Raw genomic sequence first — 21,469 nt, 5'->3', positions numbered from 1 at the left:
CCCAAAGTCTAATCCTCAGACAAAAATCAGTTATAAATATCTTCAGGGCAAAAACAGGATAGAGTGGAGAAGACCCAGGACATGCAACTCCTGGAGAAGTCTGGAAGCCACCCCGCGGCGAGGCTGCACACGGGAGACACCGCTCGCCCCTGCCACCCTCCCTGCCGCCCTCCCCCTCCCCCTCTCCTGCCCCCCCCCCCTCTGTCCTCCTCCCGCCTTCGCCCCCGAGGCTGCGCCGCGCCCCGCCCCGCCCCGCCCGAGGCCCCGCCCCGACGCCGACGTCACTTGTTATGTCTCGGACTCCGGCCCCGGCCGCAGCTGATCCACTGCTGGAGGGGGCGACGGCCGCGGCCTGAGGGGGCGGCCGGGGGCGTCCGGGACCGCGGCTTCCATTTGCACCGCTCAGCCACACCAGACCGGCCGTGCGTGGCCTGAAGGCAACCCGAAAGGCGTCATCTCCAGCTTGTTTTTCGGTTTTTATTTTCTCCCCTTCAGCGCTCCGGATTTCCCTCCGTGGAGACCGCGACGCCCCCCCTCCGGGCCCCGCCGCCCAGCCCGCCCGGCCGGCTCGCCGGAACCTGGAGCTGCCGCCGTGCCCGCCGCGCTTCCCGCGGAGCTTGGGCGGCCAGCGCGGCCTGGGGCCTGGGCGCCGGGCGCGGCGCTGCGGCGGCGGCGGCGGCGGCGGCTTCTTCCCGCGCCGGGCGCACTCGGCCCCGGGCCTGGACCGGCCGAGAGCTACACCTTCCTAACCCGCAGCGCAGCGCGGGAGCCGGGCCGCCGCCCGCCGGCCCCCAGCGCCGCCCGGAGCCGAGCCCGAGCCCGAGCCCGAGTCTGGCTCGGTCGCCCTCGGACGCCGGATTGCCGATCCCGTCACCTTGAGCCCAGCCCGGGGGTCCTCCCGGGGAAAGCGTCCCCCATCTTGTTCCCCGGCTGTCGAATGGATGGGGGATTTTGAGCGGTTCTCTTGTCTTCTCGCCTCCTGACTGGAAGGCCCGGCGCGAGGCTGCGCGCCTCGGCGTCCCCTTCAACCGCACGGACACCCTCCAGCCCGCCCGCGTCTCCCCCCGCGGGGATGGCCCGGTGACCGCCGCACGCGGAAGCGTGTTCTCCGGGGCCCAGCCTGCCTCGACCTCCTCGCCGCCACCCGCCTGTTTCCCCCCGCCCCCCAGATCCGGACTCTTGGGCCAGAGAGGAGACTAACCCGGGAAAGATGTGGCTGAAGCTGTTTTTCCTGCTCCTCTATTTTCTGGTCCTGTTCGTCCTGGCCAGGTTTTTTGAGGCCATTGTGTGGTATGAGACTGGCATCTTCGCCACCCAGCTGGTGGATCCAGTGGCCCTGAGCTTTAAGAAGCTGAAGACCATTCTGGAGTGCCGAGGGCTGGGCTACTCCGGGCTGCCCGAGAAGAAGGATGTGCGGGAGCTGGTGGAGAAGTCAGGTGAGTGTTGGGGTCCCCTCCACCTGGAGATTGGGGGGGGGGGGAAGCTCTGCCTCTGTCTACCTGGCTGTCATCCTTTCCCACTCCCATCGAAACGGGTTCTGGTCGGGTTCAGCGAGACTGCTTTGTCCCGGTTTTCTATAATAAAATATGGGAATCCCAGCTTGGGGTTATGTCTTTTTACGGTTATTTTTTTAGTGATGGTTTGAAAAGTGTAGTTTTTTTAAGCTTTATTTACTAAATTGATTTCCCCCCCCAAAAAAAATTTGGTATTGTCATCAAACTGGGAAGTATCATTTGTCAGTTGGAATTCATCAAAATTTAGGAATAGGAAGACTCCAAAAACGCAGCCTGGAATAGCGGTTTTTGTCACTGTGGTAATAACAAGCTACCTGGAAGGGAAAACATTGGGATAATATAAAAGAGACATTGGAACGTAACATTTAAATGTTATGAGTTTAAATATGGACAAAGTGTATCTGAAAAGATACACTTTTCAGATTTTTAATTTAGTAAGATAAGGTGATTTTTCTTGTTTGAATAGCCTGTCCAGTTTAGAGTTTATTGTGTTTCTGTCAGGGTTAATTTTTTTAGTATCTTAAATGTAAATTCCTTCTTTTCATGAATCACAGGCACTTTGCATCACTTGATGGGTTGAGGATTAGAACTAAAATAGTGCTGGGAGAATTTAAAATCTTAAAGAATGTATTTTCAGTAACTCTGGGTTTGGGTGGCATTGGGTTAAAGAATGGTGATTTTTCTTAACTGTTGGACGGTGTATATCTTTTTAAATAGACTTCCTGAGAGAGGAGTGCAGCTAAGAAGGATATTGCTGTAGGAAGCATTGAAACTGATGATTATCTATTTTGTTTCAAGTGTATCTTGTCTTTTACTATACAGTTTTTCATAGTGCCCTCTAGCCATATAGTGTGATTTATAAAAACGTAAACTTCATAACAGTTGTATATTTATAAAACTCTGATGTCACTACTGGTGTAGAAGAAAGAAAACTTTCCTCTCAAAGGGATAAGTTTTTCTTTAGAGGAAATAAAAGATCACATATTATGTTTGCGCCTTGTTTGCTGATAGGCGCGCACACACACACACACACACACACACACACACACACACAGTGAGGAAATGGAGATCTAAAGACACACACACACACACACACACACACACACACACACAGTGAGGAAATGGAGTATCTAAAGAAAAAGATCTCCAATAAACTGACTAGGCTTAGAAATGAGAAGTGTCTATCTGCCAAAGTCAAATTTTCACAGTAAAATAACTTAACATGCATTTTGTTATTTTGACATTTATGTTATGTGTTATTGCCTTCCTTTGGGCCTAAAAATGTTTGTCATGTTTGATGCATAAGGTGATAGCACATAACCTGAAGAACATACCTAGCCCACAAAATATACAGTCACTTCACACATTTTGTAGGAAAATAAGTCTTGATACGGCAATTTAACTATAAAACTGAAATATTTGTTTGGATGGCTTTGCTGCTATAACACTACAGTACTGGTTATTCATTGTTTTTAATATTTAAAGCAAAAACGGATGTGACATTAATATTTGCATTTGGTTTTATTTGATGATACAAACTCTAATTTATATTGTAAATTAGTAGTGCATGGATGTGGAGTTTGTTCTAACCTCCAAGTCACATAAACCCTGTTGCTATTTTAAGTGGAGTTAATGGCAAATTCTGTGAACCCGTTTTAAGTCAGAGTATATAAACTTATGTTTTAAAATGAAGGAAACAGGCATGTCATACATAAAACTACTGTGGTGTATTTTTGGATTGGTATGAATTGAATAATTTCCTAACCAATTTTGAATGATCCATCTGAAATACATACTCTGTTTTATAATGAATTTTGAAATGATCCATTTAGAAAATACAAAAAGTGGATTTTCTTCTGTTTTATTCACTTTTGTCTACCATGTAATAGGTTCTTATTACAGATTCATTGGATATTTATGTTTAGGTTCTATTGTTTTTATTCCCATAGAGTACAAGGAAAGGACAAATACATGATTCTACATGGTAGAAATGGAATTAATCATTGACATTCAGAGCATGGCATTGGAATTTTACATGTTTGTGTGTCTTTTTAGGTGACTTAATGGAAGGTGAGCTCTATTCTGCTCTCAAAGAAGAGGAGGCATCTGAATCTGTTTCTAGCACCAATTTCAGTGGTGAAATGCACTTCTATGAGCTTGTAGAAGATACAAAAGATGGCATCTGGCTTGTTCAGGTATCAGAAGCAATGATAATTCTTCAGAACCTTGAAAGAGATATTATTTTTTACTAAAATAATGTGTGTCAGTTGGTGACACTACTGTTTACTTACGTTTCGTAAGTAAAACTCAGTTCTCAAGGAGAGGCTGCTGTGTTGTTTTCTTAAAGTGAGAAACACCATATGCACTCTTTAAATTTAGTGACATACACTGTTTCAGTTTTTGTTAACTCTAATTTTGAGTTTAGCAGCTCAGATCTTTCTTTGCATATAGATGAAGAACCCTTAAATAGAGGTAAAATAATCCTATATTAGGAAAATAGCCGTTTAGGGCTATAAAGGAGGAATTATTGTGGATAGTGACTGGGAACATTCATTACTGTGCTTATGACAAGATATTTTAAACCCTAGTTTTTGTTTGTTTGATTTTGAGGTGGCCCTTGATTTTGGGGGCAGTACTGGGGTTGGAACTGTGGGCCTGAACTCTGGGTACACTCTGGGTCCTTTCCTTGCTAGATAGGTGCCCTTACACTGAACCACATCTCAGCTCTGATGGTTATTTTTGAGATAGGGTCTTACTTCCTGCCTGGGCTCAATCTGCTTGTGTTAGGCTTTCTGTTGTAGCAAGAGTGACAAGTATGCTTCACCATGTTTGGCTTTCCATTGAGAAGGGGTTTCTCAGACTTTTTTGCCTTGGTTGGCCTCAAACTCCTATCCTCCCAATCTCAGCCCATCAGTACCTAGAACTATAAGTGTGATTTAATCCCATTAAATGGAAGGCTGATGCAGAAGGTTTATGAGTTTAAGGCTAACCTGGACTATATATATAGCAAGACCCTATCTATCTCAAAAAAACTAAATAGTGGGTGGCATTGTCCAAAAAAGAAATATACTTACTCTCTTTACCTGACTTATAGCTTGTAACCCTTCTGCACATCACCTTTATGATAACAACTTAGAAGAAATTTACCCAAAAAAGCTGGAGTGGAGCTGTGGCTCAGGTAGTAGAGTACTAGCCTTGAGCAAAAATACTTAGGGACAGAACTCAGACCCTGAGTTCAATTCCCAAGACCAGAATTAAAAACAAACAAAAAAATATAAACAGCTATTTAGGAGACTGAGAATGAAGGACCGTGATTTGAGACCAGTTTGGGCAGTTTGTGAAACCCCATCTCAACCCATAGTGTGGTACAATGGTAGATGCTTGTCTTCCCAGCTACAGAGAGGCTGAGTGGGAGGATGTGTTTTAGCCCAAGCAGAAAACTCCATGAGACTCCATCTCAGCAAAGATGCAGCTTCATATAATTGTAGGTACCTGTAATTCCAGCAACAAAAGAAGCCTAAAGTAGGCAGATCAAAGTGGCCCAGGCATATACCAGGTGGGAAACAAGACTGTGTGCTGAAAACAATCAGGACTGGGTGCATGGCTCAATGCTAAGAGCACCTGCCTGACAAGCTTAAGCCCTGAGTTCAAACTCCAAGACTGCTAAAGATAGACAGACAGACACAGACCAACCGACCCACAGACCAATCAATTGATCGATCCAAACAACAATAAAACATATGTTGAATGGTGAGATCTAATTAGTGTATTACAAAAAACTTCTCAAAGTATGGTTTAAATGAATGGACATATCATTAATGTTTTGTAAATTAAAATAATCTAGACTACATTGAACTTATAATTTCTTAAATACTACTTAGAACAAAACTCAAATTATAAAATATGTATCCACTTAAAGTAAGAACAATTAAATTACAGCATTAATTTGGCTAAAATTAATAATGTACTGTATAAAACGGCTGAAGCTTGGAGGTTTTATCAGACTATCCCTTTCTGAGGCTTTAAGAGATGAAGTAGTTTGTCCATGGTCATAGAACTAATTGATGTATTGAACCAGAATCAAATCCTAAGTCTCCTGATTTCTTGCTGGATGTATTTGTTATTTCATTCTGCAGTCAACAAAATCTGATTTAGGATGTAGAAAAGTAACTCTATATTTCTTTCTGAGAAAAAGGGCTGAGTTCTGAGACCTTAGCTGTATAGCTGGTCCTATCACGAAATTCAGTGTGATTGTAAATAGACTTTCCATTGCATATGACCTAAAATAAATATGCATCTAAAGAGGATGGAATAATACTGTAGTGTGCTTTGCTAACAGGTTAAGGTTTGGGAATTCTTCTAGAGATTGCTTTGGATATCCTTCCTATTGAATTTGGGTTTACACTCCAGATAATCCGCAGTATGTACATTATCCATTCAAATTCTACTTTATTTCTGCGTTAGGTAATTGATTTTGAAAAATAAGCTATAGGGGCTAGGGATGAAGCTCAGTGGTAGAGCAAGCCAGCAGGTAGACATTGCTCTTAAAGAAAAAGAAGCTGTAGCTCCTTCAAAGCTTTAGCTTATAAGTAAGTAGTTATTTTCTTTTTCCTGGTATTTATTTCTACTAATAAGCTCTGATTATTGGCATTTATAATTTATATTTATTACTGCAATAGAATTGAGTAGCCAGTCCCACAGTTCTGCATGTATAGTCTAAATGCTTGTTGCTTGACTTAATTGATCCCATGCAAATAAATGGTAGAGATGCTGAGTACTGCTGGAACTTGAAAGAACCGTTTTAAAAAACTGGAAATTCTTTTGGTATATAGGATACTGTCTGTAGGTAACACATTGTAGTTCACTAGGTTAGCCACATACTCTCGGTTTACAAACCAACTAGCTTTTGATGTCATGTTAAAGATATTGATGGATTAAGCTTCATTAATACGTGACAAAATGCATCCATTTATTCAACATGTATAAATATGCTATTCCCAGTTCTGAGCCCTGGAGATAAATAGGAATTCACACCAGACTATGTCCTTGCTTTCTTAGGCAGTTCACATTCCAGTCAGAAAGGCAAATACCCACATAAATGAATATTTAATATAATACCAGTAGTAAAAAAAAAAATGCTAAGAAGAAAAATAGGCTAAGGAAAGAAAGTAGCAAAAAATTCTCTTAAAAGGTGACAGTTGTATGAAGTGAGGATTAAAAGGCAATTGTAAGTATTAACATTACAAATAATAGCTTCTCTCAACGTACATACACATCAGTGTCAGCCCTAGGGCTTGAACTCAGGGCCGGCCTGTACATTTGAGCTTTTTTTGGCTTAAGGCTAGCACACTCTCTACCACTTGAACCATAGCTTCACTTCCAAGTTTTGTTTTTTTCTGGTAGTTAGTTGGAGATGAGAGTCACAAGACTTTCATGCCCAAGCTGACTTTGAACTATAATCCTTAGACCTCAGTCTCCTAAGTATATAGGATTACAGGTATGAGCCACAGGCACCTGACTCTAAGACTGGAAATATTTTTTAAAGGCTCAGAGGTATTAACAATTGAATATACCATATTAAAATAACAAGCCAGGTGCCGATGGCTCACACCTGTAATCCTAGCTGCTCAGGAGGCTGAGAGGATCTACGGTTCAAAGCCAGCCCGGGCAGGAAAGTCTGTGAGACTCTTATCTCCAATTAGCCACCAGAAAACCAGAAGTATCGCTGAGGCTTAAGTAGTAGAGTGATCTCCTTGAGCTGAAAAGCTGAGGGACAGCACCCAGGCCCAGAGTTTAAGACCCACAATAGACAATGTATATTGGTTTTCTGTGTATAGAAATGATGCAATAGAACATATACTTAATTTTTCCAATGACATTCAAGGTTTGCTGTGATCACCGTGGTTTGGCTTGTGGTCCTTGGGGCCAGTGGCTTACATTTGTCAGATGGCTGGTTTGGTTTGGACAGAACAATCTTTGGCAGGACAGCCAAGAAGAGTGAGATTGAAATCCTGTCCTTGGCACTATGAACTAACCAGCTAAGCTAATCAGTACAGATACACTGGTTTCAGCTCTATAATTATTTGTTTCTAAGCTATATTTGAAATTGAAATTACCTGCTAGAAATAGAACAGAAATATTCTCTTTGGTTGTCATTCTTCAGATAATATGAATTCAGTCTTTTATATAACTTGCACAAAACTAGTTTGGGGACTAGAGGAGTGATACAAATGATAGAGGCCTGCTTATTTCAAAAGAAGCTATTTTCTTTGCTCCCTTATTTTTTTTAAGTATAGAAGAAGTGTTTTCATAGTAACACTTCTCTGAAAGACAAATTCTGATCATTTCTGTCCTCTTCAGGTTGTCAAACTCTTTATGCTTCTCTATATTTGTACAGTGTGAAGTGAACAGAACTAATTTTAGTTTTTAAGGTGGTGAAATACATGTGGCATACCAGTAATACTGTAGATACCAAGTTATAACGATTCTGACATGGAATTTTCCTGCTTTGTTCCTAACCTGATCTCAGATCTTTAATTAGCTAGTTTTTTTTTCTCCAGTTTTAGATTAATTGGTTCTTCCTACCCAGTGTTGTTGACGCCACAAATAGAAGGTGATTACTTTTCTTTCTAAAGACTCTTGGTCAGAGAGGCAGATGGCACAGTGGAAGGCTTCTGAAATGGAAAAGTTAGCATAATTTATGGAGCTTATGGGTTTGTCCTCTTACATTTCTGTTTCTCTGTTTCGATTTTTTTTTTTTTTTGTCAGAGTTTAAAGGAAGATATATTTTTTTCTTTTTCCTTTTTTTTTTTTTTTTCTGGTTGTGGCGCCTGAACTCTGGGCCTGGGCACTGTCCCTCAGCTCTACAGCTCAAGGCTAACACTCTTATCAATTGAGTCACAATGCCACCTCTGGCTTTTTCTACGTATGTGGTGCTGAGGAATTGAACCCAGGGCCTCATGCATTCAAGACAAGCATTCTACCAGTGAGCCATCTTCCCAACCCCATATTTGTTCCTTTTGTCTGTGCCACATCATAAGTAATTTAAAGTCACTGGAATGGAAGTAGAGATGAAAAGCACCACCTGACTTAAAGAACTGAGGTGCATTGGTCAATATTTACTGAAGTATTCTGTTAATATAGTTCCTGTTTGGCACAAACCACTAATGGCTGACTTTAAGTTTGTTTATATTTTTGCTCCTAGACAGTAGTTTTGTTCAGAACAATTCTACTTTATTTTCTTATTTATCAGCTACTCATGAAGCAAACTACTTTATCCTGTGTATTGTGGTTGTGAAAGACTATGTTTACTTATCAATTAGAAGGAATATTTAAAAAAATTAAATTTTGTTGAGTTTTGTTTTTATCATTACTCATCCTAACTTCTTATGATTTTTGTAGTTTGTATACATGTAATTGGCCTACAGTTTTATTTTTTTATTTTTTTGGGTCCAGTCGTGGGGCCTGAACTCTGGGCCTGGGCGCTATCCCTCAGCTCTTCAACTCAAGGCTAGCGCTCTACCACTTGAGCCTCAGTGCCACTTCTGGCTTTTTTTCTTTTTTGCTTATGTGGTGCTGGGGAATGGAACCCAGGGCCTCAGGCATGCAAGGCAAGTGCTCTACCACTGAGCCACCTTCCCAGCCCAAGGCCTACAGTTTTAAAAATAGATCCTTGGTTAAATGAAATATTGAGAAATGCAAAAAATAGTATGGTACTCCAATTGTTTAAAGAGGTTATATTACTTAATATTCAATCTTGTGTGTGGAGATTTGCAGTGTTAAAAGAGGTATGTCAGACGTTCAATCAGCAGTGAAATCCACCTCCAAAAAATAGGCCAACATGTATTTTTAAAATTTATTTTTGTGTGTGTTCTGCAAATGGAGCTTGAACTGCTACTTGTGGTTTGCCTGGCTTTTTCATTTCTTTATGCTGGCCCTGGGTTTGAACTTGGGGCCTGGGTGATGTCCCTGAGCTTTTATGCTCAAGGCTAACAATCTACCACTTGAACCACAGCTCTGCTTCTGGCTTTTGGTAGTTAATTGGAGATAAGAGTCTCATGAACTTTCTTGCCTGGGCTGGATTTAAACCGAGATGCTCAGATCTCAGCCTCCTGAATAGCTAGGATTACAGGTATGAACCATTGGCATCCAGCTTGCCTGGCTTTTTTTTTTCTTTTTTTTCCCCCAAGGCTAGCTGTCTACCACTTGAGCCACAACTCTACTTCCTACTTTTAGATAGTTAATTAGAGATAGACTCTCACAGCCTTTTCTGCCTAGACTGGCTTCCAATCTCTGTCCTCAGATTTTAGCCTCTTGAGTAGCTAGGAGTACAGGTGTGAGCTACACTTCCACTTCCAGCTTTTGTGCTGATGAATTGAGATAAGAGTCACAGATTTGTCTACTAGGGCTGACTTACAACCATTCAGTCTCCTAAGTAGCTCCTAACTACAGGCCTGAGCCACTAGCATATAGCAAAAGTGTATTTTTAAATGCACTAAATTGGCTATCTTTATATGTCCAAGGGCTACATAAGGCCCACAAAAGCATTTGGTACAGCTTCTCATTGGCTGCCTAAAAGATATCTGCCTGTGTTAATAATTTTGAATAGCCCAAGAATGATAAAAGTATGAATTTAGTTGGTAGAGTTGCTTACCTAGCAAACTTAAGGCCCTAAGTTCAAAACAATACTGCCAAAAATAAAACAAAAAGGAGCATTAATGCACATGCAGTTATATAGTCAGGTACTATTTATACTAATGTTTGTGCCAAAAGCTTTCTGAGTGACTGGTTGCTGGGAAAGGGATTTCCATATCAAAAGTACAAAAGTTAGTTTCCTTTAGGTGTTCTATATAATTGAAAGTAGAAGAAAGAATTACTAAGACATAAAAAAGAGAAATGCTGTAATTAAATATAAATATAAGCACCTCTATGAACTAGGTGCTATATGAACAAATGTAGGGATGGCATTTATGAAGGCAGATACTTTGGGAAGGGCACTTCTAGCCTGTGTTGCCAAGACTCTTCTAGGCTCTGTACTTTTGTCCCCACAGAGAATGCAGCCTCCTTCCTGAGCTGCTCTCCCTTCATAGTGAGACCAGCAGTATAGATGCCACTCAGAAAAATGTGTACTTGCTAGGCGCCCATGGCTCACGCCTGTAATCCTAGCTACTCAGAAGGCTGAGATCTGAGGGTTGTAGTTCAAAGCCAGCCTGGGCAGGAAAGACCATGAGATTCTTATCTCCAATAAACCACTAGAAAACCAGAAGTGGCACTATGGCTCAAGTGGTAGAGCACTAGCCTTGAGCTGAAGAGCTGAGGGACAGCACCCAGGCCCAGAGTTCAAGCCGCATGGCCGACAAAAAAAAAAAAAAAGAAAAAGAAAAAAAAGGAAAATGTACAGAATATAAGCTATAAATCAAGTATTCCTATTGGTGTGCCACAGGAGAAATTAGAATATTTTATGTCTTCCATGTAACTCAGTGAGATGAGCTATTTTGTGAAAATACTTTTTTTTTTATAGTGGACATTTAATTTAGCCTCCATTAAATTTAATGCATTTTAAATCTGTTGAAAATGTAACTGTGTAAGGCTTGACTCAGGGCCTCACACTTCCTAAGTAGTCACTCTACCACTTCAGCTATGCCATCTTGGACTTTTTGCGTTAATTATTGTGAATGATATATTTGGCCGTTTCATGATATTTTTGCACAGTTTAGCCTGTACTTCTCTCCTTCTATTTGTTTATTGTGTAGCTAGTATGACAGGCATATGCCACCATGACCAGCTACTGGTTGAGATGGGGTCTTGCTAATTTTTTGCCCAAGCTATCTTCAAGCAGTCATCTTCCTCCCTAGTAGTTGGAATTAAAGGCATGAAATACCATGCCTGGCAGACAAAACAATTTCTCATTACATAAATAAAGCTATATGGTCATTTAAAATGCTTTCCTGCCATACCTAGATGATTTTTCATTTTTGTGCCACTCTCTCAGTCGGGGATTCTTAAGCCCTTCAAAAGCAGATGCCAGAACAGATTGCTGAGGAAATAGGCCCTGGGGTTGATTATTGTCATATATATCTGCTTCAGCAATGTTCACAACTCTATTCTGCTATCTCTGCTGGAAGTAGTAAATACCTGGGAACAATCTTCTCATTTCTTCTCCAGTTTCTAACATTGGAATTTGTGTTCTGAAAAGGATTTTTCTGAGATTCCCAGGCTTAGAGCCATGTATGTATTGACAGAGGAGGTCTCCTAAATCATTGAAGCATTGTTGTTATAAACATATACTTGAAATGTTTGGCTTATTGGCAGCCATAATCAAGAAATAGGAAAATGTCTGAGAAGTTGCTTTTGTTTTTTGTTTTTTTTTTTTAGCTATTCCTGGGGCTTGAATTCAGGGCATGTGCACTGTCCTTGTGCTTTTGTGCTCAAAACTAGTGCTCTATCACTTGAGCCACAGCTCCATTTTCAACATTTTGGTAGCTGGAGATAAGAATCTCATGGACTTTACCTGTCCAGGCTGGCTTCAAACTAGGATCTTCAGATCTTAGCCTCCCAAATAGCTAGAATTAAAGAGTTTCAGGCATGAACCACCAACGACCAGCTGAAAAGTAAGTTCTTAAAAATAAATCAAGGGGAAAGAACAGGAAGTATGTGGTATAATTACACAGAGTTCTTAATCTCCTGAAGAATCTGAAAATTAGGTTCAAGGTATCTCTGGCTTTATGGCCAAGAGAACTATTATAGTGACTCTTAAGTTACAGCAAAAAAAGAAAAGAAACGCTTATCTTGTGACTGGAGGATAGAGTATGTCATGCTCCCTCCCCCCTCTACAATGTACCTTTTTTTTTTTTTTTCTTTTTTTTTTGTTGGTCGTGGGGCTTGAACTCTGGGCCTGGGCGCTGTCCCTCAGCTCTTCAGCTCAAGGCGAGCACTCTACCACTTGAACTACAGCGCCACTTCCGGTTTTCTGGTGGTTTATTGGAGATAGGAGTCTCACGGTCTCTCCTGCCCGGGCTGGCTTTGAACCACGATCCTCAGATCTCAGCCTCCTGAGTAGGTAGGATTACAGGCGTGAGCCACCAGCGCCCGGCTATAATGTACTTTTGAACCAAGGAAAAAGGTGAAAGCTGGAGTAATGTGACCTATATGAATCTTCTCAAAAAGCTTTCATTTGCAACAATGTCTAAACTTCCATCTTTCTGCTTATCTTGGCCATCAGTATACTCAAATATGAACTCATATCTCCCTCATTTATTTTTTTTAAGAAAGCAGTATCAAACTGGGCACCAGTGGCTCATGCCTGTAATCCTAGCTACTCAGGAGTCTGAGGTTTTAAGATCATGGTTCAAAGCCAACCCAGGCAGGAAAGTCCATGAGACTCTTACCTCAATTAATTGCGTGAAACTGTGGCTCAGAATGGTAGAATGCTAGCCTTGCGGGGGGTGGGGTTGGGGGGGGGGGGTAGAGTTCAAGGACAGAACCCAGGCCCCGAGTTTAAGCACTGTGACTTAAAAAATATCATAACCATTTGCTTAATGCTCTTAATTTGCATGTGAGTATTAAGCATCATAGATAAGATGCCACATATACATGTATGTCACTGTAAGTATGAGGATGACATATCACGGGAGTTATTGGTCAGTAATCCAATGGCACATAAAGTGAACTTAGTCATTTGTCATGAATGGGTAGCTTCACGCTCTACTGCCCTCTGATGTTTTTTAGACTTCATTTGTTCAAGTGACTACAGGTAGGGTAGCTGCACCACCTCTTCTGTAGGACCTGCAGTGTATGGTTTTATAAACGTGAAAATAAAATGATCCTTCCTACCAGAAAGATTAGAGGTTTTAGAATATTGTATTGTAACTTTAAGTTGAATAGTAATAGCACTTATAAAAGTAAGTTTGGCCTATACCCTGAACTTAAATAAATCAGATGCTTTCATTTCTAGGGTTCCTTTAAATTCTACTTAGTTATTTTTTGTATTGGGTTTTTATTTTTCAATTTTAGTTTTTAAATTCCACTTAGTTATTTTTGTGTCTCTGTTTTTTGTTTTTACTGGTTTCTTCATTGAATTCAATCTTGATTCTCACAGGAAAATTAGGAAATAAATGGAAGAGATATAAACTATTAGAGAGACTGACAATGATAAATAAGAGAACTTGTTGCCAGGTGCCAGTGGCCCACACCTGTAATCCTAGCTACTCAGGAGTCTGCAATCTGAGGATCTCAGTTCAAAGCCAGCCCAGGAAAGTCCATGAGATTTTTAATCTCCAATAAACTACCCAGAAAGAGCCAGAAATGGCTCTGTGGCTCAAATAAATGGTAGAGCACTAGCCTAGAGCACAAAGAGGCTCAGGGACCGCTCCAAAGCCCTGAGTTCAAGCCCCAGGACTGGGGGGAAAAAAGTTGTTATATAATTTAAAGGTTAAATTAGAACTTTTTCTTGAAAAATGTTTTTTCTGTACCAATTATATTTTAAAGTCAAATCAAAGTTAAAGAAAAAAATTTGTAGTTTAAAAAATCTTGTTAGAGTTTTTCATTGTCATTAAGGAAAAAATGCCATAGATAAATAATAGTATTGTTTCAGTTAAAGCATAGTTTAATAGAAAACACATCACCAACTATTGGCTTCATAATTATGCTTTAAAAAAGTGAAATTTGATGGTGAGCTTTAAATTCTGCGTTTAAAATATACATCAGGAGTAGTGGAGAGAGTCTTTTCTAAAAAGGAATAAAATTTGATTGTATGTATGGCAGTTCTATAACTAGTTTGGATTTTCTGTTTTCATTTTTTGAAAAAACAAAATGTGTGATAAAACCTGTGGGAATTTTTCCTGAAACATTAAAAAAAAGTCTGTTTATTTACATGCAAATAAATTTCTTTGATACAATTTTTTTTAAGTGAAATTTGAATTTCTTGAATCCACATGTAATTTTTTATAAGCTTTATCTGGATTTGAAAATTTTCAGAGCAAGAAATTACTTCTGGGTCATTTTCTTCCTATGTACCTTAATTGTAGAGAATAAGCCACATGGTGGAAATCATGGTTAGCTTCTTTACTATGATTTTAACTCTGTTCTCTGTAACTTCCAGTGTTTTAAGACTTTTCTAGTGCTTCTTTTAGAGGAATTGCAATGATAATCTGAGTACTACAATAAACAAGAAATGGGAACAATAACTGTCAAAAAATGTGAAATTAGACTATATAAGTGATTGATTTTACTGTGTTAGGTAATTAAACTGAGTTTTTTTCTTTTTTGGGGAAATAGGTCATAGCAAACGACAGAAGTCCTTTGGTGGGTAAAGTTCACTGGGAGAAAATGGTAAAAAAGGTGTCAAGATTTGGAATACGTACAGGCACTTTTAACTGTTCCAGTGATCCCAGGTAAGTGGATTAGGCAATTCTTAGAATTTTGAGTACTGACCAGAATCTTTCTTATTTAATGTAGCTCATTAGCACTGTTTAGCACAATTACCCAGATCTCTCTTAGAACTGTACTCTTTCTAACTCTCCCTCTCCCCCCCTCTTGCTCTCCTTTCTTTTGGGGATGTCTCTTAAGAGTGTCTTTGGTCTTTTTTGTCTCAGTGTTCTCTTACAAATAGCTGTACATTGTATCACTGTGCTGATTAAAATCTTTTTAGACTTCCATCCTCTAATTTATAATTATGTTGACTTCTGTCTGCTCTAAAACTATCTGTAGGTATGTCATTTTTCTTAAAACCTAGTGTTCAAACTCAGACTCATCCTTTCTCTTTATGTGTCCTTTCTCTTTCTGCCCTTCAATATTTTATTTTTCTTTTATCTTTGCATTCTCTTAGGCAAGAATTTGGTTTGTTTAGTTATTTCATTATTTACATTTCTTCTATATTCTATTACATTCCTTCTATATTCGATTTCTTTTTTGAAATGTATTTCTATTTCTTGTGCCACCAAGTTAATAAAGACTACCATGCATAGCATGCTTTGTTTCATGCAGAGGGGACATAAGATATTTATGTCAAAATCCTATAGTACTTGTTTCTAATGTCTTCCCTTTCTGTCCATCTTATGTATTGGCCACAATGGACAATTCATTTGTGTATAGAAAATCTGCTAAACCTTTACTGTAACTTTTTATTTTCTTCTTTCTTTGATAAATGCTTTTAAGGTATTACAACATTATTAAAAGTAATATGAACATTTAGTTTTCATATTTTAGTTTTGAAATTAATATGATATATATGCATATATGTATGTATATTGTGTGTTGTTCTGCATATTGTTAGACAAGTATTTAGATAATATGTATTAGTAGCCTCGTATTAGTATTAGAATTTTTTTCCAACTCTAGAAAATAGGCTATACTTTGAAAGATATTATGATCCCAGGTGAAATTTTCCTTTATTGGATAGAGTAAAATTCAGTGTAGAATGACAGACCTTAAAAATACCATTTAGAGCCGGGCGCCAGTGGCTCATGCCTGTAATCCTAGCTACTCAGGAGGCTGCGATCTGAGGATCGTGGTTCAAAGCCAGCCCGGGCAGGAAAGTTCATGAGACTCTTTTTTGTTGTTGTTGTTGTTGTTGTTTTTTGGGTCCAGTTGTGGGGCCTGAACTCTGGGCCTGGGCGCTGTCCCTCAGCTCTTCAGCTCCAGGCTAGTGCTCTACCACTTGAGCCACAGCGCCACTTCCGGCTTTTTTCATTTTGCTTATGTGGTGCTGAGGAATCGAACCCAGGGCCTCAGGCATGCAAGGCAAGCGCTCTACCACTGAGCCATTTTCCCAGCCCCTCACTGAGACTCTTATCTCCAATAAACCACTAGAAAACCCAAAGTGGCGCTGTGGCTCAAGCACTAGAGCGCTCGCCTTGAGCTGAAGAGTGCAGGGACAGCACCCAAGCCAAAGCCCCATGACCGACAAAAAAAAAAAAAATAGCACTTAACAGCCAGGCACCAATGGCTCATGCCTGTAATCCTAGCTACTCAGGAGGCTGAGACCTGAGGATTGTGGTTCAAAGCCAGCCCGGGCAGGAAAGTCCATGATACTCTTGTCTCCCAGTAAACCACCAGAAAACCAGAAGTGGCGCTGTGGCTCAAGTGGTAGAGTGCTGTCCTTGAGCTGAAGAGCTGAGGGACAGTGCCCAGGCCAGAGTTCAAGTCCCATGACCAAAAGAAACAACAAAAATACCATTTAACTCTGAACTCAAAGAAAAATACTTGTTTTCCTTACATGAAGAAACAAATGCACTAAAATCTTGTCTGTTTTACATAGCAAGTTTTTCTCTCATAAAGAATATAATTAGAGGGGCTGAGAAGGTGGCTCAGTGGTAGAGCGCTTGCCTTGCATGCATGAGGCCCTGGGTTCGGTTCCTCAGCACCACATAAGCAAAAAGAAAAAAGCCGGAAGTGGCACTGTTGCTCAAGTGGTAGAGCGCTAGCCTTGAGCTGAAGAGTTGAGGGACAGCGCCCAGGCCCAGAGTACAGGCCCCATGACCAGATCCAAAAAAAAATATGATTAGAATTTTGACACAAATCAGGAGCCAAAGTGGTTTTAGGAGGACAAAAAAAAATGACCCAGAGTAGAAATGTGTCATTACGAGTATCATACTCAATTAAAACATTAAAGCTGTTTAGAATTTAAAATGTATATGAATCTGACTTACTGCTTTTTTCAGCAAGGGTAAAAAATAGAACTAATCTTAGTTATTTTGTGTTATAAAGTGTTAAGGATAGTAGATACTTTCTTTTTTATTAACATATATTAATCATGCGAGGGGCTTATTGTGACATTATCACATATATTCAGTGAAGATAACTTATTTTTAAGGAATATATGCTTTCAAACCATTTTAGTTGAAACAGTATTGATTTCAATGGTGTCTATTTTGTTGGAAATAAATCAACAAGAAGCTAAGCTGTCTGTCATTCTGAGTCACTGAGATCATTTTCCAGAGTAATTACTAACTTTAAGATATAACATGTTATTTTCAAAATTCCTAATATAGAATTAGTCATTAGTCATTGTAAAATCACATCTACATATATCACAACTTTCCTTTTTGATTATATGAGTTGTAATATGTTTGTTTATTTGGTAAAAATATAATGCATTCTCACTAAGCATGACATCCGTAATTTTGCATTATTATTCTGAGTGAAATCCAACATTAGTATGCATTTACAAATCTATAATAAGCAAAATGTATTGACATAGTAGGTTCTTGGAGAAGAATATTGTTTTAAAAGAAATGGAAATGTTCAAACTTATAACCTATCTGTGGTAGTATGAGAGTGATTTTCCTTTTTTTCAGTATTTTTTATCACCTAGTTTGACAATGCCATAAATTCATAACAGTCATCACCCTATTCAATGTCTAAACAAATAACTTAATTTTCAATTATTCTATAGTTGCTATTAAGTGAGATCATTTTTGGACTGAATCTCTTAATCCTAAATACTTTTATTTTAATGCATTTTGTTTCTTCTTCATGGTTTCCAATGAAGAAATAGGAGAATAAAGAAACAAATGAAGGGCTTGCAGTTCTTCTTTTCTGGGTTATCTTTTTTTTTTTTTTGGTCGGTTGTGGGGCTTGAACTCTGGGCCTGGGAGCTGTCCCTCAGTTCTTCAGCTCAAGGATAGCACTCTACCACTTGAGCCACAGAGCCACTTCCAGTTTTCTATGGTTTATTGGAGATAAGATCTCATGGTCTTTCCTGCCCAGGCTGGCTTTGAAACTGTGATCCTCAGATCTCAGCCTCCTGAGTAGCTAGGATTACAGGCATGAGCCACCAGTGCCCGGCTTGTGAGTTATCATTTGCATAGATTACTTTGCAATTGTGCCTGTGAATATCAGGGATTATAAGGTGGCCAGGTTAATAAATGGTGGCTTGACTCCCACTCTCAAGAGTTTGCACCAAATCAAGGACTTGGCATCTAGGATCATTTATTTCCTTCTCTTTTCCCTGCTCATCTGAATTCTAATCAGCCTTTAAAACCTAGATCATTCATGAAATCACCAGCTCAAACTCCAGTGCTGTTGAACTTCATATACATTATTTAACAATGAAATATATACTGTTTTACTATTTCTGTTTTGTCTCATTTGTTTTGATTTTTATTTTGGTTTTGGTTTTGTGCTGGTTCTGGGGCTTGAACTCAGGGCCTAGTGTGTTTCTGGGCTTCTTTGTTCAAGGTTAGCATTCTACCACTTCACACCTCCACTTCAGGTTTTTTTGGTAGTCAGTTGGAGATAGAGTCTCATAGGCATTCCTGCTGGGGTTGGCTTCTGTGATTTTCAGATCTCAGCCAAGAGGCTGAGTAGCTAGGATTACAGGGGTTACAGTCTCTTTAAGAGGATATTTAATTGGCTTATACCAATTATCTTTAAGAGGATTTAACCTCCTCTTGATCAGGTTTTATTTGCCTGTTGTCTTTTAGATCTTAGCAGCAGGAAGGCATTGATACATAGATACAAAAGATGCTTAAGTATTTTCTGATACCCTTGACTCAAAGGCTTCTAGATATTCTTGCTTCAAAAATTTTTTTCAACTACAAACCTAAACTATAAAAAATAGCTTGATTTTCTTGCACAACTTCCTTGTATTGGGCCCTCTTATTGATTATCTGAGGGCAATTTGATCTGGAGAGAGAGTCAGGTCCTAAAAAAACTTATTGGGGGAAGATACGTTATGCAACAGCCAGCTGTTTATTCATAGTTTCCTCTCCTCTCTTACAGGTACTGCAAGAGAAGAGGCTGGGTTAGATCCACTCTCATTATGTCTGTTCCACAAACAAGTACATCTAAAGGGAAAGTCATGCTTAAAGAATATAGTGGACGAAAGATTGAAGTAGAGCATATATTTAAGTGGATAACTGCCCATGCAGCTTCTCGAATCAAAACCATTTATAATGCTAAACATTTGAAAGAAGAATGGAATAAAAGTGATCAGTATTGGGTAAAAATATACCTGTTTGCAAACCTTGACCAACCACCAGCCTTCTTCTCTGCACTAAGCATAAAATTTACTGGAAGAGTTGAATTTATATTTGTTAATGTGGAAAACTGGGACAACAAGAGTTATATGACAGATATTGGTGTGTTTAATATGCCATCTTACATACTTAGAACTCCTGAAGGAATCTACAGATATGGAAACCACACAGGCGAATTTATATCCCTTCAGGCTATGGATTCATTTTTGCGCTCATTACAACCTGAAGTAAATGATCTGTTTGTTTTGAGTTTAGTTCTAGTTAATCTTATGGCTTGGATGGACTTATTTATTACACAGGGAGCTACCATCAAGCGATTTGTGGTTCTCATAAGCACTTTAGGGACATACAATTCTCTGTTAATTATTTCCTGGCTACCTGTATTGGGATTTTTACAGCTCCCTTATTTAGATAGCTTTTATGAATATAGCTTAAAATTGTTGAGATACTCCAATACAACCACATTGGCTTCATGGGTAAGGGCAGACTGGATGTTTTACTCTTCACACCCAGCCCTGTTTCTCAGTACCTATCTTGGACATGGTTTACTAATTGATTACTTTGAAAAGAAGAGACGGCGAAGCAACAATGATGAAGTCAATGTCAATAACTTAGAGTGGTTATCAAGTCTGTGGGACTGGTACACCAGCTACCTCTTCCACCCCATTGCTTCTTTTCAAAACTTTCCTGTAGAATCTGATTGGGATGAAGACCCTGACTTATTCTTGGAGCGGTTAGCTTTCCCTGATCTTTGGCTTCACCCTCTGATACCAACTGATTACATAAAAAATTTACCAATGTGGCGATTTAAATGTCTTGGAATCCAATCTGAAGAGGAAATGTCGGAAGGTTCTCAAGACACTGAAAATGACTCAGACAGTGAGAACACAGACACTGTTAGCAGTGAGAAGGAAGTATTTGAAGATAAACAAAGCATAGCTCAAAATCCTCCAGGAAGAGCAAGTCACTGTGATGCTAAGGCTTGTTCGTGTGCCAATAAATATTGTCAGACCGGCCCATATGAAAGGAAGGGGAGGTTATATGGATCCTATAACACTAATGAAGATATGGAACCTGATTGGTTAACTTGGCCTGCTGATATGTTGCACTGTACTGAATGTGTTGTTTGCCTAGAGAATTTTGAAAATGGATGCTTGCTAATGGGATTGCCTTGTGGTCATGTGTTCCATCAGAATTGCATTGTGATGTGGTTGGCTGGGGGCCGACACTGTTGCCCTGTTTGCCGGTGGCCTTCTTATAAGAAAAAGCAGCCATATGCACAACACCAGCCTTTGTCAAATGATGTCCCATCTTAACCACGTGCAATTTGTCCTTTATAAGCTTTCAGTATCTTACAGCTTGCCTTTTTAATGTTAGTCACAATGTTTTTGTGGTTCAAAATTTACTTTAATGTTAGTGCAGTGACAAGAAATACACATTATGCTAATGTTGATGACAATTTATTTGGTTGCTTTGTGTGTCAATTGAATGCATACTTAATTGTAAAAAAATTTTATTTACAATATTGGAAATTCTGAAGTTAATGTTTTTTGTAAGCACAAAGAAGTATGATAGAAATTTATCCTAGCAAGACTTTACAAGGTAGGATCAAATTCTAATGGAATGGAGCCGGTTTCTTATCCTAAATGTTTTCTCCCTTTTTACAATCTCTGTCCAGCACCTCTTGGTTAAATAATGTATGCTTTGAGACATGAAATTAAAACAAACCTATGAAATAAATTATTTTAAAACGAGAAGATTACAGGTTTTTAATGTTAAATTGTTTGTGATAAGGGGACTGATTTCTGTGTTTTTCTGATTCATACGTGCATCAAATACAATTCTTGACTTACATGAAACAAAGACAAAGATAGAAGGAAGGCTACTGACACCAACCAGAGACAATGTTCACCGTTAGCTTTGTTAGCCTTGATGAGAAAGAATTTCATAGAGGGCCTTATTAAATAACTTATTATT

At 39.5% G+C, this 21,469-nt stretch overlaps 1 protein-coding gene across 1 annotated transcript; it reads left to right on the top strand.

The window, feature by feature from the left end:
- The first annotated feature begins 833 nt into the window (after positions 1 to 833).
- Rnf103 (ring finger protein 103) lies at positions 834 to 21,244 on the top strand. The gene is made up of 4 exons (XM_042690380.1): positions 834 to 1,436; positions 3,570 to 3,709; positions 14,790 to 14,905; positions 19,236 to 21,244. Exons 1-4 carry the CDS (start codon positions 1,211 to 1,213, stop codon positions 20,806 to 20,808), a joined length of 2,055 nt encoding a protein of 684 aa, XP_042546314.1. The 5' UTR covers positions 834 to 1,210; the 3' UTR covers positions 20,809 to 21,244.
- The last annotated feature ends 225 nt before the right edge of the window (positions 21,245 to 21,469 follow it).

The sequence above is a fragment of the Dipodomys spectabilis genome, unplaced genomic scaffold (genome assembly GCF_019054845.1).
Source record: "Dipodomys spectabilis isolate Male_0828 unplaced genomic scaffold, ASM1905484v1 ptg000137l, whole genome shotgun sequence".
Lineage (NCBI taxonomy): Eukaryota > Metazoa > Chordata > Mammalia > Rodentia > Heteromyidae > Dipodomys > Dipodomys spectabilis.
This window is presented reverse-complemented; position numbering and strand designations above follow the sequence as displayed.